At 35.7% G+C, this 18184-nt stretch overlaps 1 protein-coding gene across 1 annotated transcript in view; it reads left to right on the plus strand.

The window, feature by feature from the left end:
* The window catches only part of CCDC186 (coiled-coil domain containing 186), a 48751-nt gene extending 30877 nt beyond the window's left edge, over nt 1-17874 (plus strand). The window contains exons 7-16 of the mRNA XM_082854196.1: nt 487-591; nt 1058-1156; nt 1323-1409; nt 3012-3154; nt 6309-6564; nt 7217-7406; nt 8593-8673; nt 11128-11338; nt 12584-12803; nt 13488-17874. Of these exons, the coding sequence (XP_082710322.1) occupies nt 487-591; nt 1058-1156; nt 1323-1409; nt 3012-3154; nt 6309-6564; nt 7217-7406; nt 8593-8673; nt 11128-11338; nt 12584-12803; nt 13488-13571 (1476 nt within the window). The 3' untranslated portion in view covers nt 13572-17874. The remainder of the gene's footprint in view (nt 1-486; nt 592-1057; nt 1157-1322; nt 1410-3011; nt 3155-6308; nt 6565-7216; nt 7407-8592; nt 8674-11127; nt 11339-12583; nt 12804-13487) is intronic.
* The last annotated feature ends 310 nt before the right edge of the window (nt 17875-18184 follow it).

The raw sequence follows: 18184 nt of genomic DNA on the forward strand, positions 1-18184 counted from the left end.
TGCAGGAGCTTCTGTCCCTCTGGAGTTAGGGTGTGTCACCTTCCCGATATTGGACGTGTGCACCATCTGGAAGCTCCCCAAGCCTCATACTTTTGTTTTTTTGTGGAGGCTTCATCACATAGGCTTGAGATTGATCATTAACTCCATTTTTACCCTTCTGCCTTCTCAAGGGAATGGGGGACAGGGTTGAAAATTCCAAGCTTCTAACCATGACTTGGTCTTTCTGGGGACCAGCTGTCATCCAGAAGTCCAGTCAGAGTCAGCCTCAGTAGAACAAAAGACACTCCTATCACTTGGGAAATTATGAGGATTTCAGGAGCTCTGTGGCAGGAACAGAGGTTAAAGACCAGTATTAGAACAAGAGATGCTCCTGATGTTTTTATCACTTAAAAAATTACAAGGGTTTTAGGAGCTCTGTGCCAGGAACTGGGGACAGAGACCAATATATATTTTCTATCATCTCACATTGTCTTTTTGTCAATGCAGGAAACCAAAGATAAACTCAAAGAGACAACAACAAAATTAACTCAAGCAAAGGAAGAAGCAGATCAAATTCGGAAAAATTGTCAGGATATGATAAAAACATATCAGGTATGCTTAAATTTTTGAATAGATTAGTAACAAATTATGCCAGATATCAGTACTCTTGTTTCATAAATTTTTGTATCTACAATATTCGAAGTGTGGAATAGATTTGGTAGGACAGCTAAATTAAATACAGGCTATTTCCTATGTTAAAGTACTTGCAGGTTAAATAGAGATCTTACTAGAGAAGTTTTTAACCAAATAAAAACACTAGAAAACGTTAGAAGAATGAAGAGTACAAGAAAATGTATAACTTAAAAAAAGAGCCCATTCTATTATGTTATATATGTTAAGTATGCTCTTCTAGTTGGTGCAAAATTGACGTATTTAAAATCTTTGAATACAGTCATCAATTTTACATACATGAGCTATGTATTTCATGATGAGGAAACTTAATTGCAAAAGCCTTCTTCACATTTCAAAGCATAAAACTTTAAAAATTGTCATACTTTTGTCATTTCTTTCCCATTAGGAATCAGAAGAAATTAAATCAAATGAGCTTGATGCCAAGCTTAGAGTCACAAAAGGAGAACTTGAAAAACAAATGCAAGAAAAATCTGACCAGCTAGAAGTGAGTAGCTTTGTTCTTTGTATACCTTGGATGGTATAATATAGAGGAGAGAAACAACAAGTACTTATTGTCAGCTACTCTAAGGCCTTCTGGAAGGAGCAGGTAATAAATTTTAGATCTGGTTTAGTATATAATGATTTGTGGTTTCTTTTAAACTTTTTAAAAGATGCATCATGCCAAAATAAAGGAACTAGAAGATCTGAAGAGGACATTTAAGGAGGGCATGGATGAGCTACGAACACTGAGAACAAAGGTAATTCAGTCTTTAGTCATGACTCCAGAGGAAGGATAACTATCTTTAATTTTGTACTCATTCTGATTTTTAAATCTTGGGGAAAGGATATTTATATAGAAATATTCCAAAATCAAATAGTAGCATGTCAATTCCCTAGCAACAAAATTGACTCTTAGAGAAATAAAAGTGTCTTCCATTTCAGTCCCTTTAAAGTGTTTGCCAAACATTCCTGTTTCACAGCACATTTGCTTTATCTATAAGTTATCCTTGGTCCTCTGTTACATGGGCTTTAGAGCTGTGTCAGAAAATAATAGAAAGGGACTGCCCTGGTGGCGCATTGGTTAAGAATCTGCCTGCCAATGCAGGGGACACAGAGTCAAGCCCTGGACTGGGAAGATCCCACATGCCACGGAGCAACTAAGCCCGTGCGCCACAACTGCCGAGCCTGTGCTCTACAGCCCGTGAGCCACAACTACTGAGCCTGCGTGCCTAGAGCCTGTGTTCCGCAACAAAGAGAAGCCGCCACAATGAGAAGCCTGTGCACCGCAACGAAGAGTAGCCCTGCTTGCTGCAACTAGAGAAAGCCTGCACGCAGCAATGAAGACCCAACGCAGCCAAAAATAAATAAATAAAATTAATTAATGAGAAAAGAAAAGAAGAAAGAAAATAATAGAAAACCTTTACATTTCTCCTAGGTATATTTAATAGTCTTGTATACAGTTTTTTTAAAAAATGTTTGCTTGCTTGCTTGCTTATTTATTTGTTTATTTGACTGTGTTGGGTCTTAGTTGCAGCACACAGGATCTTCCTTGCATCATGTGGGGTCTTTCGTTGTGGTATGTGGACTCTTCATTGCAGCACGCAGGCTTCTCTCTAGTTGTGGCACGCGGGCTCAGTAGTTGCAGCATGCGGGCTCTCTTAGTTGCGGGCTCTCATGTGGGCTCTAGAGCACGCAGGCTAAGTAGTTGCGGTGCATGGGCTTAGTTGCCCTGCAGCATGGGGGATCTTAGTTCCCTGACCAGGGATTGAACCCACATCCCCTGCATTGGAAGGCAGATTCTTAACCACTGGACCACCAAGGAAGTCCCTTGTATACAGTTTTAATTTCTAACAACCTCTTAAATCTTTTCCAGTGTTATGGTTCTCATTTTAAGAATATTTGCCCTTTTAATTAAGTGTGAAATATGTTATCATTTTATATCTTTCATTTATTTAGAAATAGGCTTTTAGGTAACCACTTTGAATTTGCGATCACTTAATAATTTTTAAAGTCTTTCATGTACCTTTCTATTTGTTCTTCTTTAAAGTCTTTCATGTACCTTTCTATTTGTTCTTCATGCCAGTACTTTGAGGCAGATAGGGAAGGTACATCCTCTTTTCAGATGAGAAAATGGAGATTCAGCCAGAATGAAGTGGCATGTTAAAAATCCCATGACTAAATCATGAGAAACCTGAGACTGAAACCCAAGACTGTTAACTTCCTATTATATTTTCTTCATGTTAATTAATATTGCTTCAGAATTTAGCTTAGATTATTAATATATAACCACTGTCTGAAATAGCTAATAAAGAACAAGAAAATAGTGTTCGTAGTTTAACTCAATTATGATTATTTGATAGGTAAAATGTCTAGAAGATGAACGATTGAGAACAGAAGATGAATTATCAAAATATAAAGAAATTATTAATCGCCAAAAAACTGAAATTCAGAATTTATTGGACAAAGTGAAAATTGCAGGTCAGATACAGGAGCAGCATCAAAGGTATAAAATGAGCAACTTCTGTTTATGCTAATCAACAGGCTTTTTGATTCTATCTTGTTTCTGTTTTTAAGTGCAATTGTTGCATTAAATAAGAGTAATTTTATATTTTACTAGATAAAAAAAACTTTACTTCCTGTCTTCATTTGAACTTATTTTGGGTTTTCTTTGTAGTTCCCATCACGGCTTCTAAAAAATCAAAGTTTATATCCCCTGAATATTGGCAGTAGTTTTTTTCTTTTTTTTTTTTTGGCAGTAGCTATTTATAAGACAGAATGGATTGTAGTTTTTTATCCATTCCTTAGCTTTCAAATTCTATTACTTATACACAGTAGGTTTTCTTCTAAAAGATAGATATGTATCTATGTCTATATTTTTGCATGTATGTAGCTCAAGGTCAGGAGGTAACATTATTCCTTGGCTTCTTTTCTTTTTTTTTATAAATTTATTTTATTTATTTTTGGGGCTGCTTTGGGTCTTTGTTGCTACACACGGGCTTTCTCTAGTTGCGGTGAGTGGGAGCTACTCTTTGTTGTGGTGTGCGTGCTTCTCATTGTGGTGGCTTCTCGTTGCAGAGCACGGGCTCTAGGCATGTGGACTTCAGTAGTTGTGGTGCGTGGACTCAGTGGTTGTGGCTCGTGGGCTCTAGAGTGCAGGCTCAGTAGTTGTGGCTCACGGGCTTAGTTGCTCCGCAGCATGTGGGATCTTCCTGGAGCAGGGCTCGAACCTGTGTCCCCTGCATTGGCAGGCGGATTCTTAACCACTGCGCCACCAGGGAAGTCCTATTCCTTGGCTTCTTATAAAGCCATTTAGCTAAATTCTACTTACGACATTACCTGAGAGAGCCGGGATTCAGGCTGGATCCAGATACCTTCTTCTTCATACCCTACCAACACCCAGGCTGCTGAGTGTTGCTGAAGAAATCCTCAAGATCATCCAGATTGATGCTGCTATAAATTCATGGTTAGCAACCAACCTCAACTGGGAATCCTAATGCACCTCCAGTCCTACCATATGTCCTTAGTCAGAGCCTTCTCCCCATCTTCTTAGCATTATTCCAAACCTTACTGCTTTCTTCACACTTCTGATCTTCCCTCTCACCTTGCTCTTTACTCTTGTCAGGCGATTACCTCTTACTTCACAGAAAAAAAGGGAGCTGTCAGGTGACAGTTCTCTCAACCTCTTGCTATCAGTCCTATGAACTTGCCTGCATCTGCAGTCATTTCTCTTTTCCTTCTGTTATTATGGAAGAAACGGTCCTATTCTTTCTGAATCAAATTGTGGTCCCTACTCCTACTGTGGATCCCGTGTTCTTCTGCCTTCTCAGGGTCTTTCTTGATTATTCCTTTTTATTCTTTATCTCTTACCTCCCTCTTTTTACTGACTTTTCTTCTTTCTACATTTAAATATTATATCTTAAAAACATCAAAACTCCTATGATCTCCTTTCTCCCTTTCTTCACAACCAAAAATGTCTTTATAGAATCATCTGTGCTTGTTCTCCATTTCTTCACATGCTTTGTTCTTCTGTTCCTCTCCATTTATTCTAATGCCCCAGCATTCCATTACAGACTGCTAATGCATCCTTAAATATAGTAGATATTTCCCAGATTAAGCCTTGCTTGAATTTTCAGTATGGACACACTAAGCCCATTACCTTTCTTGACATGCTCTGTTCTTTTGGCTTCATTTCCTTGTACTTTCCTGGTGTTCCTCCCCACTTTCTGGCCAATCTTTTCTGTCTCCTTGGCAGCCTTCTCTTTATGTCATAAAGATGTTTTTTGTTCTTATTTTATTATAACCCTGGGTGATCCTAACTCTTCCAGTAGTGTGCTGCAGGACCTTCAAGTTAATTATCATCAACCCTTTTTGCTGAGCTCCAGATACACAAGTATCAAAGACACCTCAAACTTATAATATGTCCAATACTGATTCATGTATCTTGTCCACAAATATGCTTCTCTGATGTTCCTGAGATGAATGATGAGTGTGACATCCACATGATTTTCCAACCCAGGAACCTGGGAGTTACCCTTGGCTCTTCTTTCCTTTCCCTCACACATGTAACCAGTCACAAAATATTTTTGATGCTAACTCTTTAATATCTTTCAAATCCATTTACTGTTTACATCCCCACTGCTGCTACCATTGTCCAAGCCATTATCAGCTCTCCTGGCAAACTGCCAGGGCTTCTAAACTGTTTTGTTTTGTTTTTTTGCTTCCCTTTTAGTCTGTTTCCTACACTGTGGTTAGGATCATCTTTTTTACAAAGGAAATCTCAAACCTCTCAATGATTTCCCATTGCCTCAAGGATTGCCTAGTGAGTTCAGATGGCTTAACATGGCTTGGAAGATCATTAGTAACCTTGCTTCTCCCTCTGTGCCTTCTCCTTCTTTATTTCAGCAATAGTTAGTTAACAAATGTTAATTAATTGTCTCCTAGGTGCCGAGCCCTGTGTTAAGTGCTAGGATATAGTACTGTCCTTATCCTCATCAGTATTGAACATCTGTTTGTTAGTACCAACAAGAAGTCATTCTCTTGTTCCCTTCCCAGCTTTGCACATACTGTTTCCTCTACCTGGAACATATTTTGTTTTCCCACTCACCGTTACTTTCCCTTTAGCTCAGGAATTAGCAAACTGTGGCCCAGAAGCCAAATCCAGCTCACTGCCTCTTTCTGTCAATAAACTTTTTTTGGGGAACACAGCCACTCTCATTCCTTTATGTATTTTGTGTGGCTGCTTTCACACTACAGTGGCAGAGTTATAAACAGTTGTAACAAAGGCCATATGCTCCAGAAGCCTACATTGTTTACTGTGTGGGCCTTTTATAGGAAAAGTTTGCTAACCCTTTAAATATTAGTTTACTCATCACTTACACTAGCTTAGGTGACCCACTCTGTGCTTTCATCATCAAAAATGTTTTTTCACACTACTTGACTAAAAGCTCTTTGAAAGCAGGGGCCATGTCAGTCTTGCTTATGTATATTCCCAGCTCTTAGTTCCTAGCATATATTAGGCATTCATAGTAATCCAAATAAATACTTGGATGAATGAATAAAAGTACCTTCATAAAGAATTTCATTTGATGAAAATTCTCAAACCACTAATGTCTTTTAATAGTTTAATTTTTTTCTTAATTGTAAACTTTGTTTTCTAGAGGTAAACAAGAAATTGAAAATTTGAAGGAAGAAGTGGAAAGTCTTAATTCTTTGATTAATGACCTACAAAAAGACATCGAAGGCAGTAGGAAAAGAGAATCTGAGCTACTACTGTTTACAGAAAAGCTCACTAGTAAGAATGCACAACTTCAATCTGAATCCAATTCTTTGCAGTCACAGTTTGATAAACTTTCCTGTAGTGAAAGTCAGTTACAAAGCCAATGTGAACACATGAAACAGACAAATATTAATTTGGTAAGTATAAGTGTACATTTAACTTTTAAAGCAACATAGCAAGTAGCACAAATTAAATTTCCCTAAAAGCATAAACTTAATGGTAGTTGATTAAACTCTTTTTTTTTTTTTGGCACTGACTTTCTGATAATTTCAAATGCTATGAGAAATGTCAGTTTTTCCTTTCAACTTATGTAATTTATAATAAAAATTTTTCCCTAACATCGTTAGGAAGAAATATTTCACTTTTGAAAGTAAGAAAACCAGAGTTTTTGTTATTCCTAACTGGATTTATTATATATTTCTTAAAAGAACTTTAAATTTCTATATTTTTATAGCTTAAAAATGGTTTAATATTTCCAAGTAGTGAGAGTATCTTCAGGTTACTCATAAAAATAATTTGAGACTTTAAACCAGAAATAGAGACATGAAAAAAAAAAAATACAGAGACCTGTATCACATGTTGTTTTACATGTATAGAATGGTAGATGCATTAATATATCCCCCTGCGTTACTGTATAAAGAATTTGAGGAGCTCAGTAAACAAAACCTGATAATGAGTGATGACAGAAGAATTTACTATGAAAGACCTTGTATTTTTAAGGTTTTAAACTGTGAACAGTAATTGAAACAGATATTAAAGTTGGTATTTTTTATCTTATTTAATATTTAGGAAAGTAGATTGTTAAAAGAAGAAGAACTGCGAAAAGAGGAAGTCCAGACTCTGCAAGCTGAACTCACTTGTAGACAAACCGAAGTTAAAACATTGAGTACCCAGGTCGAAGAATTAAAAGATGAATTAGTAACTCAAAGACGTAAACATGCCTCTAGTGTCAAGGATCTTACCAAACAACTTCAGCAAGGTATAAAATTTTTCTACACTTAGACCTTGAATGTTTTTGTTTCTTTTCATTGTTAAGGATTTATAGAAAAAGTATATTTTACATCAGTTTCTCCCACATTGATTAGAGCTGTATGTTCTTTTTAATGTATTAATGTTAATAAACCACATGGCTGACCTTCTTGTAGTTCCGTGAATAGTTTATAGCATGTTCTATGTTAAAAGACATTTATTCACAGAACCACAAAATGTAAGAATTGAGAAAGTACCTTACCAAGGCAGTAGTGTCTAGACTTTGTTGATCACATACTGCTGTCAATAAAAAAGTATTTAAGTATTTGTTCTCCAATTTGTATCTAGTTATTTGTAAATTTTAAACATGTATTACTCTAGTTTATGCACATTAGAAAAACATGAAAAATACAAATTTAAAAAGATTAGATTAAATATAAGTATAAATAGAGTTCTGATATTTTCTCCCTACCCTTGTCTGTGAGTTTTGTGCAGCATCTAGGGTACCTGCCCCCACCTTAGACCTCTCACTTAGAGATCATTGAACCCTAACCCTTATTCTTAGGGGAAACTGAGACCCAGAAAGGTTATAAATGACCTGGACACAACAATTAACATCTAGAACTGGAACCCAGATTTCTTACATTTAAAAATTCATACAAATTGGGGGTCTGTGCTATGTGATTGGATACAAAGATGAATAAGAGATGTATTCTGACATCCTATTCTCTACTATTCCCCACTGCTTTACTTGTATTAAAATAGGGTGAAATATAGTAATACGGTAAAAGAGACTTAGCATTTACTTAATATAAATATATTCAGATATTTGCCATAAGAATTTAGTTTGTTTTCATAGATGTGATTGAAGGGAAATTTGGGGGAAATTTGTGGTAGTGTAGAGCTCTTCAAAATCTTTCAGGACTCCAAAAGTTAGGTTCTGTGTACCTAAGTGATGCCTGTATCAGTTGTTAGCATAATGTTGTTTCCATATATTTTGTATATGACCTGTACATTTCTAGATGTCATTTTATATGAATGACCCTATAGCTCTCCTTTCGAAAGTACATGTTCAAGAAATTTCTCTTGTTGTTTATGCCATTTTGGCCTAAGTGATTTTAGCAATTAAAATCAGAGATAGTGGGGGCCAATGGTCATGACAGTTGTCACAAGTAATCCATTTCTTTTTCCTGCAGCACGAAGAAAGTTAGATCAGGTTGAGAATGGAAGCTATGATAAAGAAGTCAGCAGCATGGGAAGTCGTTCTAGTTCATCAGGTGAAAAACTAATGTTTTTACAGTTGTTTTTTAGTGATTGATTATAAAAAGAAATAGCATTTTTCGGGAATTCCCTGGTGGTCCAGTGGTTAGGGCTCTGTGCTTTCATTGCCGAGGGTGTGGGTTCAATCCCTGGTCAGGGAACTAAGATCCCATGAGCCGCGGCATGGCCAAAAAAAAAAGGAAAAGAAATAGGATTTTTTGTTTAAAAAGTATCGATATGCTTTTCTTTAATTTTGAATTATAAAAAGCAGTAGTTGTACATAATTATGTTGTAAAAAATATTTCCAGTTAAATGTTTAATCATTAGACAGGGTTTCAAGTTTGTCGCGGGTTTCTATACCATCTGTCTCCCTACCTCCTTTTCCGTACCTGCTTCTTTATTCTGTGCAACAGTTTACTCTTCCATTTTTAAATTGAGATTTGTATCCATCTATAGAGAGATTTGGTGTAGTATGCTCTTTCGTTTTCTTTTAATTTTATATTACTTTTAACACCTGAGAGCTAATGAAATGGTCATCATTATATATCAGCTTATATATATATATATATATATATATATATATATATATATATATGCGTGTGTGTGTATTTTTAAATCTTTTTGCTTTTCTCATGGTAAATATACCTATAGTCTAAAGCAAAAATTGAATCTATAAAATTATGATCAGTAGCACTGTGAAAATTGGCAAAATATCAGCATATTTACCATTTTTGGAATGCCAGGAACCGTGCTAAACGTTTTAAACATATCATTTACTCACAGAACAGCCATGTGAAATAAGTGTTGTATTCCCATTTTACAGATGGGGAAACTTAAGATTCATAGTGGTTGCATGACTTTCCCAAAATCCACAGTAACAGAACTCTCAGGCTCTGGAGTCTGCACGCCACTACATACACTGCCTCCCAGGAGTTGCACATTAGGGGAAAAAACATCATCAACTGTTACAATAGTGGGAAAATTATGTAGTAGAGAGAACATGGGTTTGAGATTACACATTGGGTATTTAGATCCCAGCTCTACCATTTATTTGTGCATGACCTTGGATAAGATATATTACTTGTCTTAAATCTACATAATAGGGTTAGGAAAAAAATGTGTCTTTGTAGGATAAAAAGGATTAGAAATTCTTCTCAAATGATATTGGTAAAAATAATAGCTAACGTGTACTTAGTGCATACTATGTATGCTGTTCATGCACTTCAGACATGTTAACTAATTTAAATGAGGATAACAGTCCTATGAGGCAAATCATATTATGATTCACATTTTGAAATGAAGTGACCTTGATACAGAGAGTTAACTTGTCCAAAGTCACACAGCTAGAAAGTGGAGAAGTAAGATTTGAACCTAGGAAGACTGGCTCCAGAGCTTAACCCACTGGCTATAGTCTGTCTTCTGTCTTTATCTGTGTCTGTCTCAGTTTAATTTTGGTGTCACTTCAGACTTGTTTTTCTGACTTTTCTGGAATTTCTCGTTTCTCTATTGCACTTACTCATTCTGTTCCTGAGAGACATACTAGACCCTTCTTCCTTCCTCCCTCCCTCCCTCCCTCCATCCCTCCCTCCCTCCCTCCCTTCCTTCCTTATTTATGGCTGCCTTGGGCCTTCATTGTTGTGCACAGTTGCCGTGAGTAGGGGCTACTCATTGTTGTGGTGCACGGGGTTCTCATTGTGGTGGCTTCTCTTGTTGCGGAGCACAGGCTCTAGGCACGTGGGCTTCAGTAGTTTTTTTTTTTTACATCTTTATTGGAGTATAATTGCTTTACAATGGTGTGTTAGTTTCTGCTTTATAACAAAGTGAATCAGTTATACATATGTTCCCATATCTCTTCTCTCTTGCGTCTCCCTCCCTCCCACCCTCCCTATCCCACCCCTCTAGGTGGTCACAAACCACCGAGCTGATCTCCCTGTGCTATGTGGCTGCTTCCCACTAGCTAGCTATTTCACGTTTGGTAGTGTATATATGTCCATGCCACTCTCTCACTTTGTCACAGCTCCCCCTCCCCATATCCTCAAGTCCATTCTCTAGTAGGTCTGTGTCTTTATTCCTGTCTTACCCCTAGGTTCTTCATGACATTTTTTTTTCTTAAATTCCATATATATGTGTTAGCATAAGGTATTTGTCTTTCTCTTTCTGACTTACTTCAGTAGTTTTGGCACACGGGCTTAGTTGCTCTGTGGCATGTGGGATCTTCCCGGACCAGGGATTGAACCCGTGTCCCCTGCATTGGCAGGCAGATTCTTAACCACTGTGCCACCAGGGAAGCCCTAGACCCTTTTTTCTATCATCAATGTATTCAGAAACAAGAACTCAGGTCACGTATGACTTGTGTTCTGGACCCAACTCTGTTAAATTGAATATGTGAAAATGATACTAGAAGAAATAATACATGAGATTAGAGTTGACTCCAGACTAAGTACAATAAGTGGATTTTTTTTTGTCTTCAGGGTCCCTCAATGCTCGAAGCAGTGCAGAAGATCGATCTCCAGAAAATACTGGGTCGTCAGTAGCTGTGGATAACTTTCCAGAAGTAGACAAGGCCATGCTGATTGAGAGGATAGTAAGGCTGCAAAAGGCACATGCTCGGAAAAATGAAAAGATAGAATTTATGGAGGATCACATCAAACAATTGGTGGAAGAAATTAGGAAAAAAACAAAGTATGTATTATTATGGTACTGTAATCTGTGTTCAAAATACCATTATTCACATGGTAAAGTTATTGTGTTCAAAATTAGTCATATCAAGAGCTTTTCTTTCAAAAAATAGTTCTTAAAACTATAGTCATTCAGTTCCGAATCTTTTACTGATAACTTATTTACGTTCTAGGTTTTGGGACAACAGACATTAAAGAAAACACAGGTCTTTCCTTTAAGGTGATACAGAGTTCAGTAGACACTAATTTTTTAAGAGACTAAAATACCTTTGGACTTAAAAACAGTGCTCTACTTAGCTTTTTATTTTCAAGCTGGTGGTTTTAAGAGATACTGGGGTTGTGGATTATCATTCCTGTTGGGCAGGACATAGTGAGTTATTATTGGGCATCTACTAAATATAGTAGAGAAATATAAATATAAGGCACTGTGCCTGTGACTTAACAGTATCTCATTGATTTCTTAAAACTACCCAGGGAGAGAATGAGTCCTCTAGTTCAGGGGTCCCCAACTCCCGGCAATGCAGGCTCCCCATTGCTCGCATTACTGCCTGAAGTAGCCCACCCCACGCCCCAGGCCGTGGAAGAATTGTCTTCCACGAAACTGGTTCCTGGTGCCAGAAAGGTTGGGGACCACTGTGTCTAATTTGATAGGTTAATTAATTGGGGCTCAGGTCAAATTACTAAATGTTCCAGAGTCACCACTCATCCTGTAAGTGACAGACCGAGAGTTGGAAATCCAAACCCAGCTCTGACTGGCTCCAGAGCCTGTGCTGGGCCAAATTCCTCTCACAGATACCATATTCATTTAAGTAATATTGTGGGTCTTTACCCATGACTTAAAAATTTTTATTTTGAAATAAGTTTAGACTTAGAGAAAAATTTGCCCATGACTTTTAAACGAAAAAGAGTAAAACACAGTTTTAAGTTTAATGACAGGAAAATAGAAAATATTAACTGAAACTGGAACAATAAATTGCTCACATATTTTGATTTAAAGTAATAAGGAAAAAATAGAAAAGCAATGTTTATGTATTTTTAATCTAAATACCATGTTAGAACAAAACTGGGATTGTTTAAGAAACCATCTGAATAAGGAAAACCCCTTTATTTTCTAATATAGTTCTGTTATTAACTAATAGATAATTACTTTATGCTAATCATCTTTAAGCTTATGATTAGTTGACTGTTGCAAATTACAGTGTTTGTAATTCTGCAAGGCCATAACTGATAGTGTCGTTTTATTTTGCAGAATAATTCAGAGTTACGTTTTACGAGAAGAATCAGGCACACTTTCTTCAGAGGCATCTGATTTTAACAAAGTCCATTTAAGTAGACGGGGTGGTATCATGGCATCTTTATATACATCCCATCCAGCTGATAGTGGATTAACATTGGAACTCTCTTTGGAGATCAACCGAAAACTACAGGCTGTTTTGGAGGATACGTTATTGAAAAATATTACTTTGAAGGTATTTGTATTTCTCATTCACTTACCAACCAATAAACATGACAAAAATGGTGCCTCTTTCATAGTTCGATCCAACACATGGATGGACTATTTCTGTAATGCAGGGTAGCCATTTTTTCCATATATAAAATTTTGTGTTTTTCTCTTTTTGAAAAGTACAATTTTTTAAATTAGCAGGAAAGAAAGAAATAGCAAAAAAATCAGTTTAGCTGTTGGATAGACGCTAAGATGAGTCATTTACCGAGTAATTTACTTTGCAATGGGTGGTCTTTGACATATATTACAATTAGTTATAATTGATTACTGAGACTTTAAAATTGAGGCATTTATTTTCTAATGTATTCCAGCTTTATTTTATTTTTTGCAGCTGTTATCTGACCCAGCTATTCTATCTGTGCTGTTTGGGCCTTGATGGTTAGTAATGGATTTAAAAAATAATTTTTTTAATCTGGTAATATTTTTAGGCACTAAAATTTGCTATAGCTTCAGTAAAAAGAGTTTCTGACTCTGAAGTGTACAGGATTACTTTACTGAAAACAGCCGTGTGCCTAGTTTATCTCGCATGGCATTTAAGACTGTCACTGTTTCAGTTCAGAATTTAGGCAAAAATAGTTCAAACTGAATCTTTTTACTTATTATACTTAGTAGTTCTGTTTTCTTTTCCCTCTTTTTCCAATTGTTAAAGGAAAATCTGCAAACACTTGGAACAGAAATAGAACGTCTTATTAAACACCAGCATGACCTAGAACAGAGGACGAAGAAAACCTAACACAAAGTTCTTCCTCAGTAAACAGACAAAAGCTACACAAGGAGCAGGTGCCATTGCCCAGTATTGTTGGAAACTTTTCCCTGCTTTGTGTGTCAGCCAGTAAAAAATTTGTTTTGCTTCATCTGTATAAAAAAGTACCTTTTTACAATACAAGTGCATTGCTGTGTATACTGTAAGAATGTAAGCTTTGATGAAACTTGTTTTTGTGTGGTGACAGCCTGTCATTGAATCAGAACAACTTATTTAATTTGCTGATAGTCATATGAAGTGCTGAACATTATGACAAGGGCTTTTGAAAACCCCTTCTCCGTATTTCTTCCCTTTAAAATATATAATCTCAAAAATGATTTCACTTTTTAAAATTATGCATGAAAGGACAGGTGTTAATCATTCAGTAATATGCTATTTCTCCAACATGAAGAAAACTAAAGAAGTGATAAAAACTTGTTTTGACATTCTAATATAACATTTGCTTGTGTGTTAGGGATGCCAATGAGTTCTTAAACCATTTGAATTTAATGGAAGCTAATAGGAAAGCTAGCTTTTGGTAACTAGCAATGATCAGGCATTGTATGCCCCTGTCAGGTTTCCTTATTTGTGCTAGGTACATTTTTTTCAGATTCGAATTGAGTTAATAGTTGAGTTTTTTAAATCTCCAGTTACATAAAATATGATTTTAAATAATCTGCTCATTTAGAGAATTCCTGTGGACTTCAGTTATATTTTAAAATGTGAAATGGATTAGTCTCATTAGAACAGAGAGATGAATAATGAATTCTTTGAAACTGAAGTACTTTAGTTTTACTGACATCAAGTATAAAGATAAATTTAAGATATTTATAAAGAACCAGTTCCCAAGAAAATCCAGCATATGGCACTGTTAACCATTTTATCTGTGCACCATTCTTTACTATTGGTATAATTATATATTATAGTGGGGTGATCTTACAGTCCCCACATATGATATGTTTGGTATATTTATTTAAAATACAAAATAATTACATCTCCGTAACCAAAGGAATTTTAGAACCAAATTTATGTATCCTGTTGGAGTTTTACAATATTTATGATGTACACTTAAATGTTGACAGTCATAGTATCAGTATTTCTGTCATTGAATTTTTTTCTCACCTCTTGTAATTTCTCACTTATTTTAATTTTTGTGTGTGGTTTTTCACATTTCATTATATTCAGATAATTTCTGTAGTAGATACCTTGGCACATACACAGATGTTGCAGCAAGCCTCATTTTCGTTTTGGATTTTCGCCAACTTCTTTCTCCCCTTAACAGAAGTAAGCTTTGCGGTGGATTAAAAGCCTTTAAAGAATTGTGTGGCAGGGCTTCCCTGGTGGCGCAGTGGTTGAGAGTCCGCCTGCCGAAGCAGGGAACATGGGTTCGTCCCCCGGTCCGGGAGGATCCCACGTGCCGCAGAGCGGCTGGGCCCGTGAGCCATGGCCGCTGGGCCTGCGCGTCCGGAGCCTGTGTTCTGCAATGGGAGAGGCCACAACAGTGAGAGGCCCACGTAGCGCAAAAAAAAACAAAAAAACAAGAATTGTGTGGCTTTAAAAGTTGGGCTGGGCTTATGGTGGCAATTTCCCTTTAATGTGTTTTAACTTTTTTTTTAAATGAACATTGCTTAAAAAGATCAGTTACTAAGGATTAGATAATTCAATGCAGCATTTTTTCTGTATATTGAGTTATATGTTGTCATCTAAAAACAAAATCTTTTCACTTCAGAATGGAAATACAAGTTCAGAAACATTTTATATTTAAAATAGCTATAAAACTTTTAGCCTTACCATAATGTATCTTGTTCTTTTTACCAGTAATAATTTATCAAAATAAAGAAATAAGAGGGTAAGTGCAATCACATCTGAATTATTTTCCTAGTTGTTTTTGACAATACTGTCGATACTCCCAAAGACTACTTAGAGTAGTCAACATAACTAAATTTATATAGCTTCTTATGTGATATAGATTCATACACTACAATATTTGTTTTTTTCCTCCCAAGACACAAAATATATTAATGGAGACCAAATAGTGGTCAGAACCATAGTATTCTATGTCTATACACCTTAAAAATATATATACATTTTTTTGCATACATATATTACATATGAAAATGAAACATTCCAATATTAACATTTGTGTCAGCATTCACTCAGAGAAGTTTAATGGTTAAACAATTTTAGAAGAATGTAATTATAAACCATATTTTGACTTATTATTACTTTTCCCACCCATAAATGTATGGAACTGTGGAAAACTTGAAGAAAATGCTTTATTTTCCTTTTGCTCCTTAGTTTCTACTATATCCTTTTGTATATGGATCAGGACTGAGCAAAGTGTGTACAAAAATGTGCGTTTATCAGCTCCCTCTCTCTAAACTGATTCACAGACAGATTCTGATGTAAACATTTAGGGGACCTTCTACCCTTACTGTACTGAATATATGGAGAGAAGAATGGGGTGTCTAGAAAAGGAAAATGGTCCAGATAAACTTGAGATCTAGGAGAGATTTTGTTTTATGTGTTTATTATTAATTGAACACATCAAATGCTGTTTTTGTTAGCAGTATTTTGGTTCCTTTGAGCAGGAAATGATTTTTGTGTGTGTGTATATATATGTATACACTTCGCTAGGTTCACTTTTAAAGTGCATACTTGCTGTGACTCCCTTTTTCCCATACCACTTCAAACGTTAGCCTGATAAGTTTTAAGGATTGAAAATGGTGGGTTTGGGCAGAAGAATGAGTTTAAACTTTAGTGTTTTTTTTTTTTTTAAAACTTTTTATCCATAACCATTTAAAGCAGATTATCTTGAAATTAAATTTTGTCAGGCTACCAACATGTTATTTATTCATGTAATAAACATAGTTATTAGAAACCTCTTATTGCCAGGTACCATACAGGGTATCATCATTATACTGGTAGACAGACCAGACAGGGCAATTCCTGTCCTCACGGAGCTTATGGTCTAGTGAAAACAGCTGGGAGGCAGTAGGAGCGGCTCTTTAAGCCTCTGCAGCTCACAACCAGCCCCTGTTGGAAGAGGGTTAATTCACTTGTGCAAGTAGGTGACCCAGAAGTCTCACTCTGGCGTGAAGCTTTGGGAAATGAATCCTTGCTGAGGTACGCTGAGAGCAGATTGCTGTTTTCATGGTGGTTCTGCACATTCCTAACTTTTTCACAGCTTGATGTTTATTCTTTAAGAAGAAGGAAAAAAATCCAAAGACTATAAAATGGTATTTGATTTTTGCCATTTTAGTAAATTATTAATGTCTACTTGATGCTTATAAAGATGAATCTAATCACATTGTCATGCATATTTCCAAACTTTGTTTTGCAGTATACTCTAAAGACTTTTACATATAATTTTAGACCAAGATTTACCAGTAGAAGGAAAAAAGCACTAGAAACCATTAATGTTGTAAATGTTATATATGCTACTGTGGTGAAAATATTTTTATCAATCATGTTATTCCATATCATTAATTTGCCTTATGGATGCTGAGTCCAGTGGTCTATCTTCCAGTAACCTTTTTAAAACAAAACAATTCTTTTTTGACACTAAGATTGTTAATTTTTAACACGAGTTGGTGGCACTAGAAACCTGAAAATTTTCAAGGCTGAACAAGAGAAGATAATCCAAACAAAGAATTTTCAGGAAAATAAATGAAAAATATAATTGTATATTAAAGATGTATTTTTCTTCTGGAATGAAATTCTTTTTTAAAATGCATATGGCTGTCCATTTTGACTATGATGAAACTTGTTTACCTTCCAAAGTTCATATATATATATGTGTGTGCATTGTACAGATAATCTTTAGTTTGATTATACTGTTCATTTTGTAAATATGTTTCTGTATAAAATGAAGCTTTTCAAGAGAATTTTATGTATATATTGTACTTATTAAATAGGTAATGCCTATTTACCAAGTTGTATTTTACTGGCATCTTTGTTTATTTATTTACGCACACCACTTGCTAACAGACTGATTCTCCAGACTTGGCAAAACCTGATACAGATTGCTTGAATTTTCTTTTTTAAAACCAGATTAAGAATGTTTGCTTTCCATTTTTGTCTTTACTGATTACCATTAAAAGTCAGTGAACAATAGTAAGCAAACTGAATGCCACGTTGTATTTTAAATTTTTGTTTAAATTATTGATAGCAAAATTCGGCCTTTTATAAAAGGCCTTTTATACATGCCTATGTGAAAATTTCTCGTTGAACTTGACAAGCCAGTAATAAATTCAGATTTTCCACAAAATTATGGAACTTACTTGCCCAAATTATCCAGCTTTAACAATAAAGATCTAATACGTTCAATAAAAATATATTGAAATGGCATTAATTTCATGAAGGTAATGTGTATGGTGGATATTTCACATCACAATGTGTTGTTTTCCATTTCTCTTAACAGTTCAAGTACACAGATTATGCAACGTTCCTTAAAGAGTTTACTATTGGAAAGAATCCCCTGAAATCAGGATCCTTGGAATAAAGGTAAAAGTGATAGAATAGAGAAAGCTTTCCTGACATCCTTAATAGTCTGCGTTCAGCAACTTGTAGATTTGTTTGCAAGAGAAAGCAATATATGAAAG

Source organism: Leucopleurus acutus (genome assembly GCF_964270905.1).
Source record: "Leucopleurus acutus genome assembly, chromosome: 14".
Classification (NCBI taxonomy): Eukaryota; Metazoa; Chordata; class Mammalia; order Artiodactyla; family Delphinidae; genus Leucopleurus; species Leucopleurus acutus.